The sequence below is a fragment of the Rhododendron vialii genome, chromosome 13a, assembly GCF_030253575.1.
Source record: "Rhododendron vialii isolate Sample 1 chromosome 13a, ASM3025357v1".
NCBI lineage: Eukaryota > Viridiplantae > Streptophyta > Magnoliopsida > Ericales > Ericaceae > Rhododendron > Rhododendron vialii.
Genome location: NC_080569.1, coordinates 16,219,000 through 16,229,797, shown reverse-complemented (window position 1 = coordinate 16,229,797; position 10,798 = coordinate 16,219,000). Strand labels below are relative to the sequence as shown.

The window sequence follows — 10,798 nt, the reverse complement described above, 5'->3', positions numbered from 1 at the left end:
AGCAAAACACCAATTTTGAAACCTGCGAGCCAAACACGGCACAACAAACACTGTAATTAACCGCCTTTTTCATCTGTCAAATCTTGAATGCAAAAGCGGCGCCAACAACCACCAAAACGAGTGTAAACTCGTCACTGCCCAACCCTGCGGCACCCGATTTCGTCCCACAGCACGGAACGTATGGCGGTGCCACCGTTTCGGTTTCAGGGCCTTTGGTAATTACCGGCGACGAGGGAGACCGTCGGTCGCCGCCGCCGTAAACGGAGTAATCGAGGACGTTATTTACGCCGTGGACGGCGACGGCGGAGTTAACATAGAGGTCGGGGTGGGTAATGGGGGACCCGTCGACGGAGAAATTGGAGTGGGAGTTAACGGTGATGAGGATGGAGTTGGAGGGCAAGAGGGTGGGGAGGCGCGTGAGGGGTTTGAAGAGCTGGAGGTCGGAGAAAGGAAGGCGTTGGGGGATGATGTGGTAAGGGATGAGGAAAGGGTCGAAGGAGATGAGGGGAGAGGCGGTGGGGGTGGGGAAGTGGGAGAGGGCTTGGTCGGACGGGACGAAGAGGGTGGCGGTGGAGAGTGGGGTAGTTAGGGTTGATGGGTCGGTGGCGGAGAGGAGGTTGGCCCAGTGGCGGAAGTCCCCGGCGGTGAGTAGGGCGGAGACTATGTTTTCGAGGAGTTGTTCTTGTGGGGGGAGAGACGGTGGTGGTGGTGGTGATGAGGGTTTTGGTGGTCGGATGGTGGAGTAGGTGGTGCCTGTGGTGGCGGTGGTGGGGGGAGAAGATGAATGTGGAGAGGAATGGGATGTAGAGATGGGGCGGAGGAGGGTGGATATGGTGAGGGCCACCAGGAGGAGGTGGAGAGAGTCTCTGTTTGCCATATGAGAGAGAGAGAGAGAGAGAGAGAGAGAGAGAGAGAGTTAAGTTCTTGATCTATGCGAATCTTGGTTGAGAGAGTTAATCAGAGACCAATTTGGGGCTTTGTTCAAAGTGTGCCTTGGACTTGGAGATCAATTAATAAGAACTAATCAGAAGGTGAATATAACTGTTACACGTATGTGCACAGAGAGAGAGAGAGAGAGAGAGAGAGAGAGATCCATTTCTTGGTTTTTTTGTTGGTTGTTATGGTTACAGTTGTCTCAGAGAGCAGTAACAGAATAACAGTATTTTCCCGCCAAATCTCATCTTTTGGGGTGAGACTGGAGAGTGCAACAAAAACGAGTTTGGCTCCTCTCAAATCCTCTAATAATCGGAGAATCTTTCTATTCAAATCTAACGGTTGACAATCAGCTGTTTATAGTATCTTCTTTATCCCACTAACACCCAATAATCTCTCTCTCTCTCTCTCTCTCTCTCTCTCTCTCTCTCTCTCTCTCTCTCTCTCTCTCTCCTGTTCACGGTCTTCACAACCCAAAGCTTCAATTGAAAATCAATCTTTCTTCAATTCATCACAGCCCGAATCTCTCTTCAATTATTGGAGAGAATACCATACATGAAGAACTGATTTACAACCGTTAAATTTGAATTGAAGGATCCTCCAATTCAATCCAACGGCTGAAAATCAATTTATTACAACATCCGCCTTATCCTGCTAACATCCAATAATCTCTCTCTCTCTCTCTCTCCACCCTCACAACCCACGACCACCCAACTCACCTCTTTTCCGGAGGTCCTCTCTTTCTTTTCCAATATTCTCTCTCCCCTCCCAAAAAACATTCTCCACAAAATTGTACATACCCATTTCGAATACTGGCGAAGATCGTGTTTGTACTTAGTTAAAATTGGACTTTCGGCAACAGTTTTTTCAAATTAAGTTTAACCCACTTGAATTTGAATGGCAAACCATGCAATCAGATTGCAAATTACGTTATTATTATGAAAATTTTAAGTATCAGATGATAATGGTCATTGCTCCTAATTAACCTTCAATGGTGGATTCAAAAATCAATTGTTATGAACCCACTTTTTTTAATTAATTCACCTTCTACCAATTATTTTGCTGAACAATGGTTTCGTTGGACAGTTTTTGCTACAAAAAAAAAAAAATCAAAGAAAAATAGGTAGGTAAGAATTTTGGCATGGTCATGGAGAGAGATTCGGGCTGTGATGAATTGAAGAGAGACTGATTTTCAATTAGACTATGGTATTTTCCGAATAAGGTTTGTGGGGTATCAAGATTATGGAAAATGAATCTCAGCCGTTCATTTGTGGCTATGTCTTCATTGAGAGAGCAAAATATATTAGTCCCCAATATTTGCTATTGGTACTAGGGACCAAAGAATTAGAGAAATACTCCTCCTCCTTCATAAATAAATAAGTAATGCTGTTTTAGGAGTATTTGATTCAATTAGAGAGAAAGAGATGAATTCAAACTTGTCAAAGGATTCGTGTAATTTCTTGAAAATGAATAATTACATTTCCTAAATTGTTGGTACAACAATATACGGATGGTGATAGAGAGACAGAGATGCGGGCAATAAGACAAGTAGTCCAAAAGAATTGAGAAAACTTAGAAAAGTTGTTGTGGTAGTAGTAATTAAAAATATGGAAAACAATTAAGAATGAAACTGGTAATCCCTCCGATTTACAAGGAAATGGAAACAGATCAATGTGATACCTAAAGTGAAATCCCTAACCCTTGTGAAACTTTACTACCAACCTGCCACCTGGTTAACTAAGAACGACTTCTTCTTCTTTTCTTTTCTCTTCTTTTTTATCCAAATTTTTTTTATTCTACACTCTCTCAAGGGAAAGGAGAGTGGGGGATGGAGTTTGCGTTTCTTCCGTGATAGTAGTAATACGTTTGAGCGAAATTCTACAACACATGATACACATTCTTATTGGTTGGTTATGTACGGTATGCACCACTTCATTCATAATATTTAAAAAAAAGAATTCACAATATTTTGGATAAAAATTCCTAACATCAATCCCAAATTAATATACTTTTGTACAAAATTAATCATAAATATGAATCCCAAATGTTATGAAGTTAAGGAGTGCATGCTATGCATACCTATATAAAGGCATGTATTGTAACGTTTTCTTACGATTTAATAAAATTATTAAATGAGAATGAAATGCGTACTCTTATATGACTAGTATAGAAAACTAGATTTTGTGTTGGTTCCATGATAATATGTTCGAATTATTGAATGACAATGAAATGGATACTCCTATTACAGGATTGGTACGACTGAATTTTAAATTTAAGATGAGATTAACGAATAGCATGGCAAATAACCGAGAGAGCGCGCGCACACAAAAAATAAAAAATAAAAAATTGACCCTCCACATTATTTATGTTTATATCTTTCTTCTCTCCATAAATGTCTCCACATATCCAATATCCAAACACAAATAAATGAAATGTATCCACAAATCCAAGATCCAAAACACAAGACTTCGGTGCTCTTGTGCAAGTTTACATGCCAGGAGAAAAGAATCGCGCGCATGAGAAAGTAGAACAAAATACTGAATTTTTTCGCAAATACAAATACAGTAGTGCAGTCCAGTGCATTAAAGGGAGGGTGCAACGCTGAAATGAGGTCTCATATGATTCTCAATTGAATCTCTCATATCTAATCCGACCAATTGAACAGGCCCAAAGATAAAGCAAAACCGATAAACCCTCCTGAGATAGAAACTTTCTACAACACTCCCCATTCATAACTCGTTTGTCTATATCAAGTTAATAAAACCAATAGTACAGATGGAACCAAGTCATGTTCATATGCTCCATATATACATGAAAATGCACGATAAAAAGATAAAAGAAAAAGATAACGCATGATCAATCAAGATGATTTGGAAGAATAAGCTAAGTCAGATCGTCTTCATCCAGTGCCTCCTCTTGTTCCGCCTTCAGTGCACTCACTTCACCGGTTGGTAACTTCTTTGCAAGCCTGATGATCTGCAGCCGTTCATTCCAGTAAAATCCATCAAGATAATTAACCAAATTAATCTGTCCCAAGTTATTTCCATACTGGTGTCAGAGGCCAACAAAGATCTTATATGGTGAGGAACTAGCGCATTTTTTCTTGCCAGGGGAATGAAGTTAGTTTATCCTTCTTTTTTCTGTTCATCTTTCTTCGGTTTTCCCTCGAACTTGAGCCCATAGCTTGTGGATTTCACCCCATCAATGCTAGACACACCAGACCTTTATGGTTTTACTAAATTCACTCTCTTTCCATTTGGCTTTGCCCTGGGTTTATTTAGGTCAACTTCTAGACAATTAGAACTCAAATTCTGCAAAACAGTCTCTGAGGATTACAACCTAGATATATTTCTATCCAATAACACTACATTCTTTGCCCAGACTAAGAAAGCAAGCCCAGACCAGTGTTTACAACCAGACAAGAGAATCCCAGGAAACAATAGGGTTCTAATGGTTCACAAGACTTACCATATGGTCAAGATTTTTTACAGTGCTTGACTGAGCCACACGTTTGATCTCCTCAACATCACCATCCGTGTATGCAGAAAAAAGTTTACTAGCACAACGATTCTGATCACTGCTAAAAAATGCATCAATCCTGTAGAGAAGTCAAAAGAGGTCAAATTATAGCGTGACTTCATTCTAAATAACATCATCATGGAATATAATATAACACCACCTCATGCACATGTCTGCAATTGTTTAATGAGCCCCTAATCTGGCGCATACTTTTGGAATTTAATTAATTTCTGCAAACAACTAAGTTAGCTTCCGCCAAATGACGCGAGGGCTGTCTAAAAAGATGGTGCATGCTATATTAGCTAAAGCCTGAGGGAAATGAGTAATTTATACCAATACAAACAAATTAGTTAGGACAATCCTTTGTACATGGTTCACCAATGCATATAAAATGAAAGTAAGAAAAGAAAAAACCAAACAAAATCCTTGACAGTAGAAGGATACACTCATAAAAAGCATCCAAGGAATGCCTAAACCCTGCAATCCATATGAAAAGGTACCATTTAAGCCGAAGGTGGTTTAACAATGGGTTGATAAAAAATTACAATAACAAAAAGAGAGCAAAAACAGTTTTAAAATGCAAGGCTACAAAAGACAAGCATTTAGGATTACCTTAAGCATAAGGAAAAATACTAAGCCCAAAGAATCGACTTCCAAAATAACTTGGCTGCCTCCTATTCAATCAATAAGTAGATACCTTGGTTTTCTTTGCAATTTTCCCCACACGAGAAACTAGTCTCGATGATTAAACAGACCACATTTTCTAAGGAATAAAGGCACAATCAGAGGCAACACAATCAACAGACAATAAATCAGAGCCAGGTAGAAGCCATAAAATCAATAGGAATTCGTTTCATTTTCTTCTGGTGGTAGGGAACACTGATGGAAGTGTACGGGCTAGAAGTCGAAGAAATTTGCCAAAATGAATCTCAACTAGAGTAAAACTTGCATGCCATTATCCTGCAAATTGTCCCACTTGAAGTAATTCGATAACTCTTATATATTCTAACATTAACATGAGTATGAGAAGAACTCCTGCTTGTGTTGGTCTCATAATACAATGTGTCACCAAATATACCCAAAATGAAAGTTGGTGAATATACATGGTCATATAGAATCGTGAATAATGATCTTACTGACAACAGTCATTGTAGCATTTCTCTGCTTGCTTGAAATCATTAGCATAAAGGTACACGATGATTGCACTAAGATATGCCTGCATCCAAAAAAGTATGTTAAGAGTGTTTCTTTGAAACCAATTACACTAAGTAAAGAAAGAGAGAAATCCAATGACGCGATTCAGCTTTCAGCATATACGCTCCCCCATTAGGCATAAGTGAGAGGAGGCTAAGAAAAACCACGCCATTACAAAACATTTGAAAAACGTAAGCAACATAATCGAAGCGAAGATGATTGAATCATACTTGGAACATGGGTATTAAAACTAAATATATCATAATGCACCATTCAAGAAGGAAAAACAAGAAACAAATTGAGAATATATCCCAAATTACCAATGATAAAGTTGTCATTATTACATCAACTCCTATATATCTGGTTCAAAAACAAATCCAATCACCAAAGTGTGATCTTGCGTTTATTCTCCACTCATTTTCTGTAGAACAGTACTATTAAGCTTCTTTCTCATCATTTTGTCAACTACTCTCATTGACTTGAATCCATTGCATACGGGACCATACAAACCCTCAGACTGAGCATGGTGAAAGGAGGAGTATTTAAAAGCACAATGAAAAAGATTAACGACATATACACTTAATGTGAGCATTATGTTAAATTATAACTGTTCGCGCGCGCTCGAGAATTTGCATGGATCATATATAGATTGCAACATAACCAAAGCAAGGAGAAACTAGCAAATCTTACAACTAGCAAAAACTATCACGAAACATATCGTAGTTGAAGCAAGTGGATATTTCAAACAATGACACAGAGGAAGTGGGGACTAAAGAATGTTTCCAAATAGTAGAGGGACAATCAAAGAGAAAATAGATGATGAAAGGGAGAAAAACGAATGATAAAAAAGGTTAGGCACCTTGCACTGGCTATGGGTAGCATTGCACTTATCAGCTGCCAAACCCAATCTCAACAGGAAAGTTGCAGCATCATCATACCTTGAGGGTTAAACCAAAAAACTTAAACATCATAATAGAAGTTCTCTCGAGCACATAAGAAAAGCAATTTATGCTTCCCTTTAGAGTAAAAAGATGCTCTTACTTCTCAAGCTTTATGTAAACACTTGTGGCAGCACGATAGAGATCAAATGCCATCTGTTCCTTTCCATCTTCTTCCAGAATCTCACAAGCATCAATGTATAGCCGAATAGCTTCATCAGGCACAGTATCTTCCAAAACACTGAAATATGGTAATATTAATATTCCATATTTGATTTCATATGAATGTGCTGAATAAGAAACAGGAACCCATAGAAGGACCACATATCAGCAAAGAAGAGAAGTCCACCAACTGTAGATTCTAGTAGTTGTTTATCTTAATCAGGCACAAAGACGGATAGAAAAGCAACCATTGGCATAGCCAACGCAGATTAACCACACAAAGCTAACTATTCTTATGTATAATAACAAGTGGGATTCAAGAAAACCTAATCACTTTCAATTAGAAGATTCTTGAACAAATCATACTCAAAAGGAAACTCTTATTACTAGCAAAACAATACACTGTAAAGCAAAGGAAAAAACTAAAGCGGGTATTTGAGTCTAGAATGAATCATAGAATCAACTATGGTCGTTAACTTGGCCCAGATACTGGGGCAGGAGGACAGGAAAAGAAACTACAATCCACACCATTTGATATGCCCAATTTCCCTGCAGCGACATAATGAGAGGCTGTTCTGCATGATCCCACTCTACAAGAACTCTAAATCGTACTATTAAGTTGTTGCTAATGTATGAAAGGATACGGATCAATCCATAGAAAAGATCCTATTTAAGTGAGTCAGCCTATCTTCTGTATAGCGCTAACTCGGTGGTTTGAACAATGACAAAAATATTAAACCACCAAGAAATTAACAAAAGGTTGACAAAGGGAACAAGGAGCAAACACAGATTGAAGGCCACATGGCCCACGTACAGCAATATTCATGAACGGCACCAAAAGTAATTCTCAATTTGATAAGTGAACCGGTTGAGCCCATGAACAAAAAGATGCAGAAACAAAATTCAGATTGATTTTTCTTTTATTTGGTTTCCACAAAACCACACTTGGTTTTGTAAGGGTTGTACCTAGATGGCCCTGACATTTTTAAGTTGACAGAGAAATGCAAAATTCGCAAGAATAAAACTCCATTCCAATGCAAAATGCAAGCATGCAGTGAAGTTTCTCTTTGTATACCAAGAGATGCTAACAACTACAGGAAAAAAAGAAGAAGAAGAAAGAATCTCCACTTGCAGAAAGACAAAATTAGATAAGCACAAATACGAAAGCTAAGATACCAAGATGTCAAAGCTGAGAGGCCTACCGAGCACACAAATATGAAAGCTAAGATACCAAGATGTCAAAGCTGAGAGGCCTACCGAGCACCTTTGGCAAGAGCATCCGACGCAGGTTGTGACCTCCCACATTCAATGTATAACTCAGATGCCCTTCTGTAGAAATCAGCAACCTCACTCCAATTGCTTAATTCCTTGGCCAAAGCAGCAGCAGACTCCATATGTTTAGCAGCATCCCAGGGCCTGTTTCCCCGTTAAAGATAGCCAATAGAGGAAATAAAGATACCCAGAAGGTTAAAAATAAGATCAAGTTATGCCCAATGGGTGAGCAACAACAGTTAAAGGAAAGGGGGTTACGAAGAGAGCATCTCTTGTCCTCTGGAAGCTTTCTCGAATGCCGCTTTTGCTTTCTCATAATTTTTGGCAAGTCTGAACCCATTTGCTACAGCAGAAGAAAACAATCTTAATGGAGATGTGAAAGGTTCCTCGAAATGTTATTATAAGCATAAATTCCTCCGCAAATGCATACCAAAATGTGAGTGTCTTCTTCCAATTTTTGGACGTCCCTAAAATGAACTTTCAGTGGTTCAAAATGGAGAAGCCAAAGAAATTCCTTTTCGCAACCTTTCCAAGGGAAATTTTAGACAGTAAAACCAGAAGATGAAGTGAATGTGGTTGTTTTTTTTTGGGTTTAGCGTTTTCCTAAATCGTAATACTCCTTTGGGGACAGTTGGGGTGGAGGGAGTAAATTGCAAAGCAATGGTGTAGCAAAAACTAAATATGATAAAAATAAATAAAAAGTTTACAAGAACATGCATAGGCTACCTACCAGCCTGCTCATATAAACCAATAGCACTCTTCCAGTCAGCACTCCACCTTGTTAGGCTAAGTTTCGTTCTGGGATGCCAAAAGATAGAATCAATCAATCCGGATATTAAGACAAAGGCATCATGTTTACAGAAAAACAGTCAAACCAAAACATTCTTTTCGCTAGAATTTTTTCACAATTCGGCATACCACTGATGTTTTTGATTGATAAATGAACCCAAAACCCAAGCAAAGAATTGTTCAAGCTCAGTTCGACAGCTTAACAACCTTCAAAATGGTATGATCAAGCTTGACTTGTTTATCTGCGAGCCGTTATGAAACGAGCTATAATTGAGCCGGTCACAAACCGATCTCGTCTCGAGTAGCTTGATATTTTTGTACATAAAAAACATATGAATGAGCGGAATAGTAGCTTGTTCAAATTTGGTTTGAAAACTTAACGAGCTTCAAAAAATTTAAAATTTGGTTTGTTTGTGTAACAAATTGATCTCAAACGAGCTTTAACCAGCTGAACACAAACTAGAACTCGAATAGCTTGATTCGTTTGGCTTTCGAGAAAAGATAAAAAACATTTGGCAGTTTCAATGAAACGAAATGATTTCATTCCTTGTATATATACACATGCCTACTATCATAAAGACCTCAATAAAGCACCTCAAATACACAAGCCCATGGTACTATCCCTATGATCTCAATGTATCCATCAGCAAGTCAATTAGGTCCACCAAAAACAAAGAATTTATTCAACTTTCTCGCATTTTCTATCTTCTGCTTCCATTTCTCGTTCCATCCGTGGATTGGCAATTTGAATTGATTTTGTACCTTCAATCGTATTAAAAGATTTCTAACCATATAAACCAGAGATTCGGAAAAAAAATAGCTTGCGGCGTAGATGCTAATACTCAATCGAACCATGTAATCAAAACAAATCAGATAAGAAACAAAAAAGCGAACGCAATTGTGACCGTCCAAACAAGGTGACAAATATGCACATAGATGATGTATGTACATATAAGTATCTGAATATATATATATATATATATATATATATATATAGAGAGAGAGAGAGAGAGAGAGAGAGAGAGAGAGAGAGAGAGACTGACAGTTTATCGGCTTTGATCATAAGCTTTTCAGGATCGGAAGCGGCCATGGCTCGAGGGAGATCAGCTTCTCGGGGTGGGGGCGTACAGCGCACTTGGTCTTTACTTCGAATTGGGGCTCTAGATCTTGTGCGTAGATTTCTTTCTGTCTAATAAACCCCGTTGAATCTGTGGACCGTTAACGTCGAATAATCAAGTGCCACGTTATACTCACAATATTCCCTCAATTCTGATTTTCCCATTCTAATTTTGTATGTTCATTTTATATACTTATATGTTATTATTTGATTGATTATATCTTTCAAATTATATATATGAATTTAAAAAAGTTTGTGTAATAGAATTTATTTAGATCTATCAAACAAGATCCATATTACATATTTTTTAAAATTCATAACAAAAAGATATATGCAGTTGAAAATTGATAGAAAAAATGAAAGTTGACAAACAAAGAGTGCTGCTAAATACAACTGCGAATTTACTACATGTAGCCAATTCATAAAGGGAATTCAAAAATTCCCTTTATGAATTGGCTACATGTAGTAAATTCGCAGTTGTATTTAGCCGGACCCCAAACAAAATAGGACGGAGGGAATATGTATTGTGGACAGTATTCTCTCCCCCAAAATATTTACCGTAGTGTGTGAATGTGTAAATGAATGTGTGATTATAGACTTATTTGTTTGAGTTTTAACATAAAAAAATCATTAAATTTTCGTTTTACAGTATACGGTATTCACACCAAAGACCGAACCCAAATTTTAATGGATATATATAAAAACCTAACTTATTTTTTGAATCTTATATATAGATAAATCCAACGGTTCAAAATTGCCAAATACAATCTTATAACATAGCTCTTTTTTCTTTTTCTTTTTTTTTTTTAACTCGCCCTTGAAACCCTCACAGCCGTTTTCTTCGCACCTCTCTCTCCACTGAAATCCTCATTGG

At 38.0% G+C, this 10,798-nt stretch overlaps 2 protein-coding genes across 2 annotated transcripts; both read right to left on the bottom strand.

Annotated features, from left to right (window-relative positions):
• LOC131313011 (fasciclin-like arabinogalactan protein 21) lies at positions 1 to 1,181 on the bottom strand. Its single transcript, XM_058341056.1, has one exon. The coding sequence runs from the start codon at positions 875 to 877 to the stop codon at positions 77 to 79; it is 801 nt and encodes a 266-aa protein (XP_058197039.1). The 5' UTR covers positions 878 to 1,181; the 3' UTR covers positions 1 to 76.
• A 2,480-nt stretch (positions 1,182 to 3,661) lies between these two features.
• On the bottom strand, positions 3,662 to 10,022 carry LOC131313010 (gamma-soluble NSF attachment protein). The gene is made up of 9 exons (XM_058341055.1): positions 9,851 to 10,022; positions 8,749 to 8,816; positions 8,277 to 8,361; positions 8,004 to 8,162; positions 6,688 to 6,825; positions 6,506 to 6,584; positions 5,589 to 5,668; positions 4,402 to 4,531; positions 3,662 to 3,909 (listed from the first exon to the last, which is right to left on the bottom strand). The coding sequence occupies exons 1-9, from the start codon at positions 9,895 to 9,897 to the stop codon at positions 3,817 to 3,819; spliced, it is 879 nt and encodes a 292-aa protein (XP_058197038.1). The 5' UTR covers positions 9,898 to 10,022; the 3' UTR covers positions 3,662 to 3,816.
• Between the last annotated feature and the right edge of the window lie 776 nt (positions 10,023 to 10,798).

Bases quoted from the DNA above. Each gene is read 5' to 3' on its own strand.
- LOC131313011 (XM_058341056.1), bottom strand. From the start codon at position 877: ATGGCAAACAGAGACTCTCTCCACCTCCTCCTGGTGGCCCTCACCATA.
- LOC131313010 (XM_058341055.1), bottom strand. From the start codon at position 9,897: ATGGCCGCTTCCGATCCTGAAAAGCTTATGATCAAAGCCGATAAACT. The intron at 8,163-8,276 runs GTAACCCCCTTT...ACGGGGAAACAG, and splicing joins GGACAAGAGATGCTCTCTTC to GCCCTGGGATGCTGCTAAAC. The intron at 4,532-5,588 runs GTAAGATCATTA...ACTTCTCTACAG, and splicing joins TGCTACAATGACTGTTGTCA to GATTGATGCATTTTTTAGCA.